General features: G+C 34.4%; 1 protein-coding gene across 1 annotated transcript; it reads left to right on the top strand.

Moving 5' to 3' along the window:
• Nucleotides 1–80: 80 nt before the first annotated feature.
• Nucleotides 81–16549, top strand: LOC140787928 (uncharacterized). The gene is made up of 20 exons (XM_073136967.1): nt 81–326; nt 586–616; nt 711–789; nt 1189–1329; nt 3848–4070; nt 4605–4739; nt 9335–9439; nt 9643–9741; nt 10111–10240; nt 10960–11010; nt 12727–12837; nt 13344–13453; nt 13569–13734; nt 13920–14003; nt 14092–14160; nt 15379–15492; nt 15630–15691; nt 15768–15818; nt 15901–15997; nt 16091–16549. The coding sequence occupies exons 1-20, from the start codon at nt 217–219 to the stop codon at nt 16208–16210; spliced, it is 2088 nt and encodes a 695-aa protein (XP_072993068.1). The 5' UTR covers nt 81–216; the 3' UTR covers nt 16211–16549.
• Nucleotides 16550–16583: the final 34 nt, after the last annotated feature.

Below are 16583 nucleotides of genomic sequence, written 5' to 3'. Positions count from 1 at the left end.
GTGTTATGCAAATGTCAAAATGACAGAGTTTAAACTGCAAATTTTCGTGGATCAGATATTGCTTCCTATTCACTGTTCCATCTCTGCCACTGCTTTCTGGAAATAAGATGCACATTTCGAAGTGCGAGAGCGTCTAAATTCGCGCTTCCTTAGACCAAAGAATTCACCTCTTCTTCTTTCTAGCCAGCACAAGACTCGCGGTAGCATCGACTATCCATGGAGGCCATATGGAACGCCGCCGCAACAATACATCCCTCCCTCCATCTCGTCCACTCGATAATTCCTTCCCGGCGAACTCTCGTGCCGCGAAGAATCGTTTGCTTAGGGTATGATTTCCTTTTTAAAGTCCTCGATATGTTAGATATAGATTGGGATTTCATTGGGAGGTTTAAAATTTCCAATACTTTTTCAAGTAATTAATGGTGGGATTAACCTTTATTGCATACCACATGTTCGACGTGATGCATCTCTGCTTGAATTATCTCGGCGTACTGAAATTTGAAAGCATCATTTGTATTTTTAATTTTCATTTATTTAATTTTGGAAGCAGCAGCATTTAGTAGTTTGTTTGCTAATGCAATTTAGGTTCAAAGGTCAGGAGATGAACATCTTCGAGGTATGTAAGGATATCTCTTTATTATTTTATTTTTGTTTTAGACTTTTTTACCCTTTAAAGTTTAAGCATGATGAATTTGTGATGGATGTCTCAGGAACCACATTCACCTTCTGAGAGAGAAGTAGAAATGAATGATAGTGACATCTGGAAGCTGTTCACTGATGCTCAGCAGAGTAAGGCCTCTTCTGCGACTTACTATCGTCTATTTCTAGAATTTGTAACCCTAATTAGTCTGGTTGCATGTTTTATAGAAAGTTGTTGTTTCTCATTCTGCTTCCTAATCTAGTACAGTATTGTTTAATTTAGCAAGCTTTATAGAGATAGACATTTTAAGACCAAATTCGTTTGTACAATGTATCCTTTTTATCATGTAATTTAACTTTATGTGATGTTGTTCTTGATTATTTCTTAAAACACAAGTGTCTTACTTGCTCAAATTCGTTCGTACATTACTTGCTCACAATCATGATTATCAAATATCATACATAGTTTTCTCATGGCTATCTACTTTCTCATGTATGGTACAAAAGCTTCTAGAATTTGCTTTCATTTTTTCCTCAATGATTTGTCAGATATTCTATACTTGAACAAACAACGGCTTACGGCGATGGAAGAGGTGAAGAAAATACAAAGAGAAAATGAAATGCTATTAGAGAGAGTAAAACAATTGGAGGAAGGAAAACAAGTAGGTGAAGATGAAGCTGGCACCAAAAGTATGATTTATGTGCACTTATATTATTATATGTTATTTTAGTTGCTCTTAATAAGTCCTGAGCTCGGATATGTCTATATGTTATTAGTTTCCATAGCAATCGTTATGTCTATCAACCTAAAGTCTGCAATTAATTTTCTCAACAATGTTGCAAACTTGCAATGATCCTAAAGGGTGAAACTTCAATATACTTGGGGTAGTTTCATGGTTAGTGTAACTGCTTATCTGCTTATCTGCGGTCCATGCTAATAAGCTATGCACTGGACTGTCTCATTGTTTTTGTTTTCTTGATCTCCCTCCGTTGATCTTAGTACTTAAGGTGAAAAGATACCTTGGTAAATTCTAGTGCTGCAAAAATCTAGGAATTTGGACGCTGATGATCAATGTTTGAACATGAAAAGATAAGCTTTTGTAAGACTTGCTTTATGCATTCAAATAGTTTTCTGACCATATTATAGGAGTAAACTATGTTCGTAATGGTTGAGAGATTAAGAAAAAGAGTAAATGGGGGTGAAATAGGTAGATTAGTAAAGGTTTCGAAACTCGGTATCAAGTTCGGAATCAGTTGCTAGAAAAAATAATACACATCAGCTGTACTGGTCGTATCGGCCACTTATATCGAATCAGATTATTTTTTTAATTACGTAAATTTTAAATGTTATTTAAAAATGCATAATTTTTTTTAAAGTTTAGAAAAAATAATAGAAAAATAAGAAAATAAAAAAATTACTCACATGTGAAGCCTAACAACTAAAGAAAAAACTCACCCAAAACCATAATAAATTTCGAGCTGAATTTAATAAATTTCTATGTTCATAAATTCCTTTTGCAGAATTGAGGTGAAGAGAGAGAGATCTTCACCGATGTTTTGTAGTAATAAGAAAAAGAGAGTTAAAGAGTGGCTCGACTGGAGCCTTACTTTTTGTTATAGGCTCGCCTTCGCTCGACTTTACCCGAGCTCGAGCTGCTCATTTATTTTGATAGCCCTATTGATGATATACATTTCATTACTTTTCAGGATGATAGATTAAGGAATGAATTTCTTTCTCGAATTGGTTTTTTTCTTTTTGGAAAAAGGCTAAATGTGTTGTTTACTGAAACATATATACCAAACCATTACCCTTCAAAATGAATAAAGATTGGACAATGTTGATAGAGTTTAACATCAAAATAAAGCCATTTACAATGTGTTCCCATCTGGGCTACATCTCAAAAAATTATATAACTTGAAATATAGAACTTGATGACAAAATTAAGCTATATACAAACGATTTGAAAAACTACAGTTGGATCTAGGCTTTACTTGTCCGGACGATCCAGACTAAGCCCTTGTAGGTCTGCAGAGTTGCAGCAACCTCCTTGCCTTCTTACTTTCTCTTCTCCTTGTTTCCCTACCTAGCGCCAAATTGTCTTAATCGAAAAAGTTCATCCCCACTTTTACCTTTATATTGCTAGAAGATGTGCTTATTTATTTCAAGCCATAAGGACCATACGACTATTGCTATTCAAATCTTCCGCCAAGGGCCTAGACTTCTCAATTTTAGGATTTCTCTAATCCACCCATAGCTCATTTTGATAGGAGTCTTACACTTCCATAATCCCAACAATACTCTCGACAAACTTGTACAAAGATTTGATTGTGTAAACACATTGATTATGAATCTCTACCGATAGCTTATCATGTTCGTCACGCTCTTTTCTTAGTTTGTTTTGAAATATATGGCTATTATTACTAACATCTTTCTGATGTCATTCCCTCAGCATAACCAATGTAACCAAGTAGTGGAACTTGAGAAATAAGAAGATTGATTTTCATCATAAAAAGGTCATTTTGACATGATATGTTACTCTCGGGCAAAATACAGTTTATTCTCATGTGATTTGACTCTATTTCAACTTACCTTTGTGTATTTCAAACTTAATCACTTAGTCCTATGTGATTTAGACCAAGTTGCAAATGGTAGATTTTCTATCCAAAACTAACGATGGTTCAATGGTGTCAATGTTTCCTACCATAAGTAAGTTACCAAATAACTAAACTCAAATCAGACTATATCTCGTTGGGTTAATTAAATCTTTCCATGTTCTTGTTAACTACTAACTAATAGTTCAACTTGGTCTAAATCATAGGAGACTTAAAGTCTTGTTTGCTTTAAGTTTATGGACTCCCTGAACTAATTTAGGGACTCATAAACTAGTTCGGTAAATAAACATCTTTTTATCTTTTTCATATATAATTAAGTTTACTCTCCAAAAAATCAAGACTAAAAAATTAGACTAACTAATCAAATTCGGGGCTTAGCCTCAAAGCCTAAGTGCTTAAATTTAAAGTATATGAGGGTAAATTAAAATTAGGCCAAACCATTGGGGAGCAAGCAGTAATTTATGTTTTTCTTGATATGAATCCCATGCAAGATTATCTATATGGAACAAATTTGCATGATCACATAAATTTTCTATGATTTGTCATCTAATCACTTTATTGATTTTGGTATAGTGACATTTCTTTCTTATAATAGGTACTCACAATGGATCAACGACACCCTCAAGTTTTTGTGAGTTATTACTGCGAATAGATTCAATGGTTGTTTCAGGTATGGTTGGTACAAGGGAGGCATCTGATCTCAGGAAGAAGGTTATGGACAATAGAATAATGATGCATAATGCCTTTTATGGCATTCATCATAAAACTGACATGGAATTGCTGTCAGAACTTCGCCAATTTTCAGAGAAAATGATTGGGTATGTTTTCTTACACTTGAAGGAAATGCAACAAGCAAGTTAATTTAGTAGTTTCTTTTCACTGGACTTAGGTAATAGATAATAATGAACCCAAATTAACCTTAATGATCCCACACCTGTACTCTAGTATGATCAACTCAAGCCGAAGGTAGTAGTAGTATATTACTAAGTATCAATCAACAAGCTTGAGAAATTACTTAGTGCTTGCTTGCATTCATGTAGCTATGACAGAGGAATCATGTGTATTTTTTAAAATTAACTATAAAGTAGCCACTCATATTTTATTATCTTATTTCTACATTTTCATCTCAAATTTCTGATATATTGATGCTTCGGTTGTCTATGTTACATGTATTTGTCTAGCTCAATTGGTGTTTTTATTACACTTTGTAGCATTAAATTGTCTAATATTATTGGCCTGTAGTAAATTGTTGATATGCAGAAGATGAATGTGGCTTGTCAACTCATTTAATGGTTTTTACTTAGTTGTCTAGGTCATTTAATTATATTTGACAAATTACTCTTGATGTGCAGAAAAGCTTTGCATATTGTGCATATCTGTAGTGAAATGGAACCAATTGCTTCCTGTGGAACCTTAGCATCCTATGTAACAGGTTTATCTTGTGCGCTTCAAAGAAAGGGCAACTTAGTGGAGGTCATATTACCCAAGTAAGTTTTGTGTTTATGTTGAACGACATTGCTTATGCATGTACAATTTATTAACCCTTCCTTTATGACTAATATTTTAGTTTGTGTGACTTGTTCATATGTAAAAAGACTTGGATACTAGTAAATGTTCTAGATTCTGAAACATAGAGAAGATCTTGATGAGGAATCATATGATTATGCATATAAAGGACGAAACCATAGTTGTTTGTGTTACAAAGATTTGATCCTAAGTGTTTCTTGCTGGCAGGCTAATTTTTGGATAACATAAGGTCTTTGTTCTGCATGGTCAACCTAATTATGATGTAAATACTTCACCTACTAACCATTTTTAATTTATTTAAATTTTCTGTAGACAAGATGTCATGCTGAAAGCATGAACCCTTGGAGGGCAATCAGTTTCCTTATTGCAAATAATGTTGTTATGCTTGCAAGTTGAATCATTACAATACAATACAATAGAAATACAAGACATAACAAGATCACTTTATTTACAACCGGTGTATACAGAGAAATACGTGCATACTTTCCAAGTACAAATGGGAATTTTAAAATCATAAAACAGGATGGTTCCCAGGTGCATTTCGTGTCTTCTTTTGTCTATTGTCTTTGATATTATAACACCCCCGCCCGGCACGGGCACATGCACGCACACGCGCCCACACGCATGCTGGCGCACGCGACAGGTCGGGCGGGGCCCGTCACGCACAGATAGTCTTCTGCGCACATATAATCATGACATCATCAAATAAAAACTGCTAACCTATCCATAATCACATAATCCATCACCAAATAAATCATACTATTAACTAAATAAACCTGTTAACACATGAATATCTCAGTCCACAATAATATGCATTAGACCACTACATAATCTGGCAGGACCTACACAGGCCACAACAAACCATCAAGGTACAACTAAAATAACTAATACAAGAGTACACTATGATTCGACCTGTAATATCCAAATCATCGTCTAATATAAAAAAATACAAATATCAAATACTAGTACAACTCAATATCTGGTTAAATTATCATCTATATCGTCTCGCATCTATAGCTCACCTCATCATCGTTCTAAAATATCTTCTCAAGATATCTTAAGTTGCTATCACGTACCACATATATGAGATGGTTAGAAAAAAAATAAAGAGAGTCATGAGCAAAAGGCTCAGTGAATAGACCTTTACCCGAATCAGTGATGCCAAATAGAGAGAAAATTATGTACTGGATAATATAAATCAGAAAGAGCATCATGCTATGAATGAGTATATGAATGTTCATCAATAATACATAAGTGAAAAATAGATAGCATGTCATGTTATAACTGATAAAATATATAATCCTCGATAATATATAAATAAATCTCTAAGTCATATCATCACTATAACTCTCTCTCTCTAATATGACAAATGATGCATGCCGACCATGACCATACTATGATATCAAATACAACCATATATGATACATATTGATCACTCGATAATCAGGTAACCAAATGATAATAAAATCATATGCATTTCTCAACATCACAATCATCACCGACATCTCAGTATTATATCATCATACTAGACCACTGTGCACAGTCAACACCTAGTATCCTGTCTCAACATCATGTCCAAAGGCTCAGAGCATACTCTGCCACCCGCAAGAAAATCTCAAATATAATCATACCCCGCCACCTGCTAGGGTATCAACATCCATCCAGACCGGGCACCCACATAGTCGATAGAAACCTCGTGAGGATAACTCGCCACATATGCCCTGGCGAACGACATGTGTCTGAATGTCTGCTGCGCACACAGACTAACGACCTTGGACGTAAGGCCAACAGGATCGCGACTATGTCGAGCGATCAATCATCCACCAAGCGTGTCCTAACCCTCGCGCCCACTCGGGTATCCTCACGCTTTCTATCAACTATCATATCAATCATATTTCATGCTTTCCTTCTAAATGACAGATCATATGCATATATCCAGTACGATAATAAGTCAATGCATAACAGGAATTTAGGTGGAATAGGAATCAAGAGAAAATAATGCAATATAGTCTCCAACTATATCGTCAACACATGCATACTCATGCTAATATATTACATGCATACTCATGCTACAGATCAACTCGGTATACAATCATAACAGTAAAATCATCTCTAATCATCTTTATATATATTACCAATGTACTCATATCCCAGATCATCATAATCAAATGCATGATAAAATATGCTCGACTGTAATCATCAATAGGTAAAGTCATATAATCATGCTGGAGACCAAAACATGCATGTACATAATATATAATATAACATAATTTGAGAAAGGTGTCTAGGGGATAAGACTACTCACTGTCTGATCAGAAGATACAAACCACGCATCTCTTATGTCCGTCAGTTAACCGAGTGACACTCATCGCTAGCAAAGTCCACGGGGTCTCAAATAAGGGGTTCGGGATCTGAAAATATTTAAGTAGTATGATGTTAGCCGTTTATCAATTAGAATTAATTCAATTAAAATATAAAGGTTTATTAGGTTTAGAATTACTTCTTTTTATTTTTGATTATATAACTAGATCTATATTACCGATACGATTCAAATACTATAATTATATTATTATCATAAAATGCTAATTATAGTATAAGGAGAAGAGGTTTGTTTTCTTTTATATAAGAATATTTATAAATATATAATTATAAAATAAAATAAAATGCTAAATAACTATATGTATATTGTTGGTCTAATTATAATTAATTTTATAATTTATACTCTATCTTGATTAATTAGGGACTATGCAGTTTTTGCTCGATAAAATAATAAATAAATAACTACATAAGCCTAGTATTTTATTTATTGTAGAATAATAATATATAATAAATTAATAGAATTACTTAAAATATATATCATAAGAATATTAGAATATAAATCTAATAATTATAATTTACAAATCTATCTATTAAACTACTAGGCATATAAGTAAATAAATAAATAAATAAATATTGGTATTACCTATATTTATACGTAATAGCTTATAACCTAATTAATCATTACTTAATTATAATCAACAATAAACATATTGATGAATATATATTATTATCCAATAATTAATGTCTAAATCTATTTGTATTAATTGAGAAAGAAATATCTAAATAAATAAATAATACAAATAAGGATTATTATACTAGAGTTGGGCTTGGTCCAGCACTAGCTGCTACAATGCTAGGCCGAGCCCAGCATCGTTGCAGAAGGCAAAGAAGAGAAGAAGCAGCTGAGGAAGAAGAAAAAGAAAGGAAGAAGGAAGAAGAAGAAAGGAAGAAGAAGAGGAGAAGAATAGAAGAAGAGAAGAAAGAGAGGAGGGGCTCACCTCGGTGGTGGCGGCGACGACGGCGATAGCGGCAGGCCGGCGTCGATAAGAGAAGGAGAGAAAGAGAGCTCGAGAGAGAGAGAGGTGGTTGAGAGAGAGAGAGAAAGAGGAGGGTAAGAGAGAGAACAAGAGAGCTAGAGAGAGAAGGTGGTGAGGGGTGCGACGGCGACAACGGCGACGGCGAGGAGAGAAAGAGAGAGAGAAAGAGAGAGAGGGAGACATAAAGAGAGAGGGAAGGCGGTGGAGGAGGGGGAATGGCGGCGGCGGGGCCCGCCGTAGCTAGCTGGCCCGGCCCAGTTGGCCGGGTCGGCAGTTGTGGGCACACTTGGCGCCCCCAACATGCGCCCACGTTGCATGGCACGAGCTCGTGCCATGCAACACCAAAATATATTTTTTTATCTTTCTTTCTTTTTTGTCTCTTTTTTTTATTTTAAAATTTATACATTATAATTATTATTACTTTTCTGGGTTATTATTATTATTTATTATTATTATTATTATTATTTTGGGTTATTACATATATATCCTGTTGTATTTCCTCATGCATTTTGTCTCCCAAAGCCTTTGCTAATACTTATTTTATTAAGTACCTATTGGTGCATGAGTGCATGAATTTTCCCCCTAGAATTCCTGCCATAGGAAATAGGACATGGCTGACAATTTTGATTAAAGTAAATAGTTACTGAGTATGAATATTTTGTGTAGTCAACTAAGGTATCTCAAACTCAGTGTAACATTTAAAAATCTAAAATATTTATCAAGGGCATCATATCCTACATCTGGGTTGGAGTTAACTATACAACCATTTTAACTATTAGATTTGTTGGTCTACCCATTAGGTAAGTTTTTCGAATATAGTTATAGACTCGAGTGTTCAGGTTTTTGGTTACAATATCATAGTTACCTTCATGTTTGTTACATTAGTTACCTAGCTTGTCTGACACCAAAACATGAGTGCATGGAGCTTTCTCATTTTATTAAGTTGTTAGAAGAATTTCCTGGCATTCATGTCATGGTAGATTCCAAGAAATGAGCAGCTTTTACATATTGATTTGACTTGTTAACAAATGGTGTAACATTGTTTGTGGCATTGAATCATGATATCTCTCACATTTTTGAGATAATTGTTTGTCTTGCATGGCAAACTACTCATTGTTGTAATTTGTATGATGATGTTATGATTTACCAAATTGCCTATTATATGAGTTTAGCTAATGACACAAATACAATTTGAACAGGTATGCAAGCATAAACCTTGACACAGTTCAAGGGCTGAGGAAATTGGAGACAGAGTTTGATTCTTATTTTGCTGGTCAGTGGCACAAAAACAGAGTATGGATAGGGTAAATTATGTTAACAACTCAACATCTCCTGCATCTTATTTGTTATTCCTCTTGCTATTACCAGTTGACCTTCATTAAGGCATTGAAAGTATTTATCTACTCTACTACGAGATGAGATAAAAAAAGATAAAAAAATAGTGATACATGTCCTTCCATTTTCCACTTTTGCCAGTTTCTGATTCACCTACTGTTTTCTGATCCAGTGTCATCAATGGTATTGGTCTTACACTTGTAGAGCCTCTGTACTACTCAACTTTTTTCAACCGTGAAAGGTTATATGGCTATGCCGATGACTTTGAGCGGTAAGTATATTCAGATTTTAGAATTAATTGTGTAATTGGCATGGTTTATTCATAAATATTGCTTAAAATATCATGAGAGATTATGGTTTGTTGATTGATCTTTTACAATATGCATGTAATAATTCGATTGCTGAAAAAATTATTCCTTTTAACCTTTCACCTAAATAGGATTGAAATGCATAATCTTCATATGGTTTGAACTTTGAAGGATAAGCTTTCTATATGTTTCTATGGAATTTTATTCATGTGACCCTATTAGTTTGTGCTTACTGCTGACCATATACTTTGTCTGGACTAGGGCTCATGATGTTTACCTTTACTCATTAATATGTACTCTATTTTCCTAACTAAATTTGTATGCTATATCAGATTTGCCTATTTCTCCCGTGCTTCCATGGATTATCTAGTAAAATCCGGAAAGCAGCCTGATATTTTACATATCCATAATTGGGAAACTGCTATAGTTGGACCTCTTTTCTGGGATATTTTTGTCCATCAGGTTAGCTTTCTGCTATAGCTTATACCTGAATGCTGGTTATTGGGCTTTTGCTGCATTGAATTATCTGATCTTGATTTCAAAATGGAACGTCGAAATCATTGTGCTTTGTTTGTGGATCGAGATGGCATTTCTTTTCCTGCTGAGATTGGGTTACTGTATTTTTCTAATCTGTACGCAAATGAAATTTTTGTCAGTATATTATCTCAGTTAATTGAAGTGAAAATCTCCTTGAACTAAACAATGACATCTTATGATTCCTTTTTCTTTATTTACATGGATTCTAGACATAGCTCATACTATTCCTGAATCCTAGATGTGGAGATTTCCTTTGTTTTGAGGTTTCTGAACTTGTCCAGGACTCCAGTTGATTGTTTTTTATGCTTTCTTTTATAAAAGAAATATGTCAACTTTATTTTTCGGTCAGTATTCTCCTAATATCAGAAAATTTGTACCCTGCAATTGAAATTTTTGAGTAATGGGAATTAGATCTTTAAACAACCATGTAATGTATAGATGTGTAAGTTGCAAAAATGAGGAAGCTGCTCAGAATATAAGTTCAGGAACAAATCTTTAACTAGCTGTTTGAGTTTTATTTATTTATTTAAATACAGAGCATGAATTTTCAACAAGTAGAGTTTAGTGTTTTCAAAAATTCTAAATAGTTTATTGATTAACTATTTTTAGTGGAATTATGCTTATGCCTTGTTTTTCTTTTTCAGGGACTTCATGCTACTAGAGTATTGTTGTCATGTCATGACCTCAGCATGCAAGTAAATGGACTACTATTCTATTACCGCTATTTAGTGAAACAAATTTAGATATTTTTCTGTGAAAGAAGCTCATGATGGATAAACCAATATATGCTAAATCCTTTTCCTGTCATGTTTTCTAATCATCCAGTCTAGTGCTAGTACTCTTCTGTCAATCACCCTACATTCATATATTGAACTTATCAATTATTTTTTTTAACATAATTAAGCCATCTTACATTCTTTAACCACCAAATATCATTGAATATGTAACCATTCAGACTTGGTGTAACAGATTTGTAGAAACTGATAACATTGTTGTCATCTTCTCTTCTGCAAATCTTCCTGGTATTGGTCTTGTTTACTTTCATAATTATTTTTAGGGGTAATTCTAGAGTTGATCATTGAGCCTGACCCGCCCAGGCCTAGCCCGATCTGAGCCTAAGATTGTAATGGGTGGAATAGCTAGGCCTTTGCCCACCTGCCCGTTGTCCGATTTGTTAATCCTGTCTAGTCCTATAGTCTTTTAGGCCCACATCGAATATTTAGTAAATTGAATACTACTATATAAGTATATTCCTATGAAAGCTAAATAAAATATTTTCATGAAGGCTATTACACTCAGCTTGATAATATATAATATTTTTTAAATCTAGCATGTTATGCTTGGCTTGTTATGGTCGGCCAAAGCCCGATATCTCATGGGCTAGTTAATGGTAATGCCTCTAATATTTTAGCCCGACCCGAGTGATTGGTGGGCCAAACTATGAACAAATACTTAAGCTTGGTCGGCTCGTACTTAGCCCGACCCGTCCGGTGATCACCTCTAAGTAATTCCACTTAAATCCCCTAGAATATTGTCTATTTTCATATACAACTCCTGATTTTTTTTGATATATACAGACCCTTTAAACTACTTGGAAACCTCTCAAATCTCTTTTTCATTAGTTACTTGTTACGTTTTCCATCTATAAGTGTCATGTGACAAATATGTGAGTAGATTTGTGATATTTATACCCTTATTTTTTGAAAGGTGAATGTACCAAAATACCCTTACCTCAAATAAACCATCTCTCTCCCTCCTTTCTCCTTCTCAAGAGTGGAGCGAAGAGAGAGGAATGGGCTATGAAGGAGAATGTATATAAAAATTTAGAGGTTCTATGTGTATTGAAATAATGTTCAAGGGATGTATATAAAAATGGGCAATAGTTCATACGGCCTAAGTGGATTTTACTCTTATTTTTCTACTAGAAAGTTGATTTGTAACTTTATTTCTTGCCCAACTAGATGTCAGAATTGACCTTCATCCACTATATGTGTATGATAATAATAGCATAATGATGTAAAAGCTTTCCTCCAATCAACACAAATTTTGAGTACAACTTTGCCTCATGGGAAAATATGTCAGATCTAATAAAAGGTTGTGAGATTTTTGTGGAAGAGTGTTGAACAATGCAAAGTGAAAACCTCTCTTAAAAGGAAAAGATCCCTGAAACAATCTTTTGGTACATACTAAATTGGTATATAAGTACGAGAGATATAGGGTAGAAAAGATCTAAGATTAAGTATTCTCTAAACCAACGGATAGTTGTCTCCAAACTCCAAATGAGTTGTATATTTTTTAGAACACTTGTCACATGGACATATTTTATCAGTTATTTCTTAAACGTGATTGTACGAATTTGCTCTTCTGTATTGTTCAATGATTTTTGGCTAACAAAATGCTTATCTTTGTAGTGCCTTGAGCAGCCAAGTAAGCTAGAACTCTGTGGGCTTGATCCTCATCGACTTCATCGTATTGATCGTTTGCAGGACAATGATAAGGCACATCTTGTCAACATTTTAAAGGTTACTCTTTTTCTTGATCTAAGACCATACATTTTCAGCCGTATAAACTTCGTGGGATAGAAATTAACTTTCTGAATAGCTTTCTGTAGTTATCCGATTTTTGTTTCGTAAGTTTCATTTTTATGAGAAGTAATCAAATATTTTGCAGAAGACTGTTTCGGTCCCTTCATTGGTCAAACATATTTTTCAAAAGAAGATTTGTACCTGTTGGCTCTTGCTTATGAAAGCACATGTCATCACCATCACCAGTATGGAGATGCTGTTTAATGAAAAAGCATAAACATTGTTAGAATTTAGAAACCTGTGGAATGGTGTGGAATGTGAACTTAGATAACTGATGCAATTTAGTACAGAGCGGTGACATCCTAATCAACCTATATACATAAATACAGCCACTATGAAACCTAGGTCCGTTTTGATAATCTCTGCTCGTAATTCATGCGGAAAGTCTGTAAAGTTTTTGGTATTAGCATTGTTTTGATTCTTGTCATTCTTTATCTTTACAGGGTGGGATAGTTTACTCCAATAAAGTAATTATGATGTCATCAACTGATTCCAGAGATAGGCTGATCCACAGTTTAAGCCATGGGTTGGAACCGACATTAGGAACCCATAAGTGAGTGATTTCTCTTTTTATTTTCTTCGTCTCTGTAAAGTGCTGCTGATAGACATTAATTAAATGTTCAACAAGATTACATTGTTGCTTGTTTTCCTAATGCATTCTTTTCTAGGGAAAAGTTAATGGTTGCTCCTTATGGATTTGATGGTGAAAAATGGGATCCGTTCAAAGACAACTATCTTCCTAGAAATTACTCTGCATATAATATCGAGGGGAAAGCTGTTTGTAAAGTTGCACTTGCGCATCGCCTTGGGTTGTCTCAACGTTCGTCCATACTCGTATGTCACATCAACTTTATATATATATTATTCACTTTCTGGACTTCATTACTGGTCCACGAAGTGGTTTCTCACTGTTTAATGCTACCATCACCTGATCCTCAACTACTTCACACTTGAATTAATATTTTTCTCTTTTCTTTGCCACCTGATTTAATGGTCTTTTTTTATTACTATTGCTACAGGTGGGTTGCATCTCTGGTTTCTCTGATGTTACAATGGATTATCTGAAAGCATCTGTTCAGAATGGCATAACTAAGAGTGCTCAGGTGGTTAAATAATATATTTGTGACTGTCCAGGATTAAAATGACGAAGTTATCTTTTGTTGCTATATCTGATGTAGTGATAATTTGCAGTTCATCTTCATGGAACCCAAAATGCCAGTCACAAACTCTACATTGAAAGCATTTCAAAATGATCTGAGGGTAAAAATTCTGCAACCCCTTTTGTTTGAAGGCATTTATTTCTGCATAAATATTGCTTAAGGATGCCTTTTGGCTCTTGATATTTTCCAACTCCAATATTTTTTTAAAGTTATAATATTATAATAATTATGCCATTCTTCCATGGTAGACATCTTAGACTATTAGGTTTTATTTTGTAGCATCAATGGACCATAACTAGATGCAGCTTGAAACTATGACAGCAGAAACATTTTGATAGTACAGAATAAAATCTGAAATGCCAGGAGAAAATATGAGAACAAATTAGCTGATAGGAAAGACCCTCTCGGTGACCAAACTAAATAGCTACAGTCTTCACTTCCTTGTCTTACACCATTAAGTATAATTTATCTTGTCTGTTGCAAATTCAGTACTTCTTGTACCCTTTAAATCTTTCTTGATTCTGCTATGATACTTTGTGCTATCAGTGGATATATTTGCTTACTTTTATCAGCACATAGTTAATGAGAAGTTACCTTTTTTCAATTTTTATTCAACTCAGCATATATTTTGTACTGCCGTAATAGGTTTTTTGGTTACCCTTTTGCCTATTTAGAGTTTGCATTTCTACCATGGAGGATTTCATTTTATTATAGAGGGACACATTCTTTAGCTTGGTGAACATTTAATTACTGCTCTGTGTCTATTAGAGTATTAGGATTATAAATTTGGTTGAAACTTGAAAGTTTCAGATCAATGGAAATACTATACATTTTTTTGCACATTACATCTTATATAAAGTTTTCCACATACGTCTTATCTCCGACAAATCTCATAATTTGTCAAATGTTAATGTGCTGTCTGAGTCATATTTTCCCAGCTTTAATTTTGCCGGAGTCATTAGATTATATTTTTCTTGAATGAATCTTGTAAATTGTTGTATTCTATATCCTTTTGCCTTTTTCTTTTCTCCAAAAACTTCCACTGTAGGTCTGAGATAAAAGACATACAGCTTTCCAAAGTTTATTCTATCCCCTAAAGTTGACTTTGTCCTTAAGCTAGCATAAATTAGTGATAGAAGTGAATATTTTGATCTACTAGTTTAGTAAGGTGCTTATTTTACTGCTCTCATTGAAGCTTCATAATAAATTTGAAACCTTGTCCTGAGCTTCACACTATTAGGCCACCAGCTGAAATATTTTTCCTTTTGCAGCATTTCTGTTCTCTACATATCTTATTTGTGTGTACTTTCATATGCAGGATGTTGAGATAAGGTTTGTTCACAAGTATGATGAAGCCTTGGCGCATTTGATCTGTGCAGGCTCTGATATCATTTTATGTCCTTCCTTTCATGATCCATTGTCACAAATAGTGGTATGTTAAGGACAATGATTGTTCCTGATTTAGTGCTAGATTCAGTCCTCTACTTATGATGCTGTCTATGGCTGTGTTCTTAATACCGTTGCATTTTCATGGTTCCTGATTTCATAAATATATCATTAAATGAACAGTTGAAGGCAATTAAGTATGGATCCGCACCAATATCAATGAAGCTAACAAATGATGGATTTAGGTAATCGGCTATACATAATTAAAGTACTGAAAGAGTAAAGAAATTTAACTTGCCTAGATGCTTCTGCAATCTGCAGGCAGTTCAAAATGAATCAGTATGGCGGCAGCTCACAAAATGAATCTGTGAGGTAAACTGCTTCTGTTGGTTGGTGTAGTCTTAAGTTATATAATTGTAATATCAATGCTCAGTTTCTATATGAAATTAAATAGGCAATCTGAGTGGCATGACTACGGAAGCACCATGGCATCGCAGTACATCCTCTCGACATATGGAAATATGTCCCTCAGTCAAGCCTTCGATGAAATTGTATGTCCCGGTTTCCAGTTTGTTTGCTGTGAAGCTCTTGTGGACTAATACAGTCTGACTAGACTAAAATAAATATTGCATGTGCATCTGCAGAGGAATGACCCTTTGCACTGGGCTTGGAGGATCAAGGATGGGATGTTGAAAGACTTCTCATGGGACGCTGAGTGCTTTGACATACATTGGGCTGCTTACACCTTCGTGAAGAACTTGTGAATGTACACCTATTAATCAGCACCATAGTCTGGAAAATAGTGGAAATAATGTCCACCATGCATGAATAGGATTTCAAGCATATGGAAATGGGCACCCATTTATCTCTCTGGAGGGGGTTCCTCAAGAAAGTTGTGTTTTGTTACTGCAGCTGCAAGAGGAAGAGAAGTTGATGCGTGGCGTAAATAAACAATTATATATCTTGTTACTCAACAGTAGTTATCTTGTTCAAGCTCAGAAATAAAGTGTTGTATTCAACCTTAGAAATATTGTCTGCGTCGTTGAACTTTATATCTTCAAATTATTTTTATATATCTTTTAGATGACAGTACTTAATATCCATCTTGAATTGAAGTGTCCATTTCTGTTGCTTCGT

Source organism: Typha latifolia, chromosome 5, assembly GCF_019914945.1.
Source record: "Typha latifolia isolate L0001 chromosome 5, TyphaL0001v2, whole genome shotgun sequence".
Classification (NCBI taxonomy): domain Eukaryota; kingdom Viridiplantae; phylum Streptophyta; class Magnoliopsida; order Poales; family Typhaceae; genus Typha; species Typha latifolia.
This window is presented reverse-complemented; position numbering and strand designations above follow the sequence as displayed.

Coding starts and splice junctions, on each gene's coding strand:
- LOC140787928 (XM_073136967.1), top strand. CDS start 217: ATGGAGGCCATATGGAACGCCGCCGCAACAATACATCCCTCCCTCCAT. Junction 9,742..10,110: donor TATGCCGATGACTTTGAGCG/GTAAGTATATTC, acceptor ATGCTATATCAG/ATTTGCCTATTTCTCCCGTG. Junction 11,011..12,726: donor GTCATGACCTCAGCATGCAA/GTAAATGGACTA, acceptor TTATCTTTGTAG/TGCCTTGAGCAGCCAAGTAA.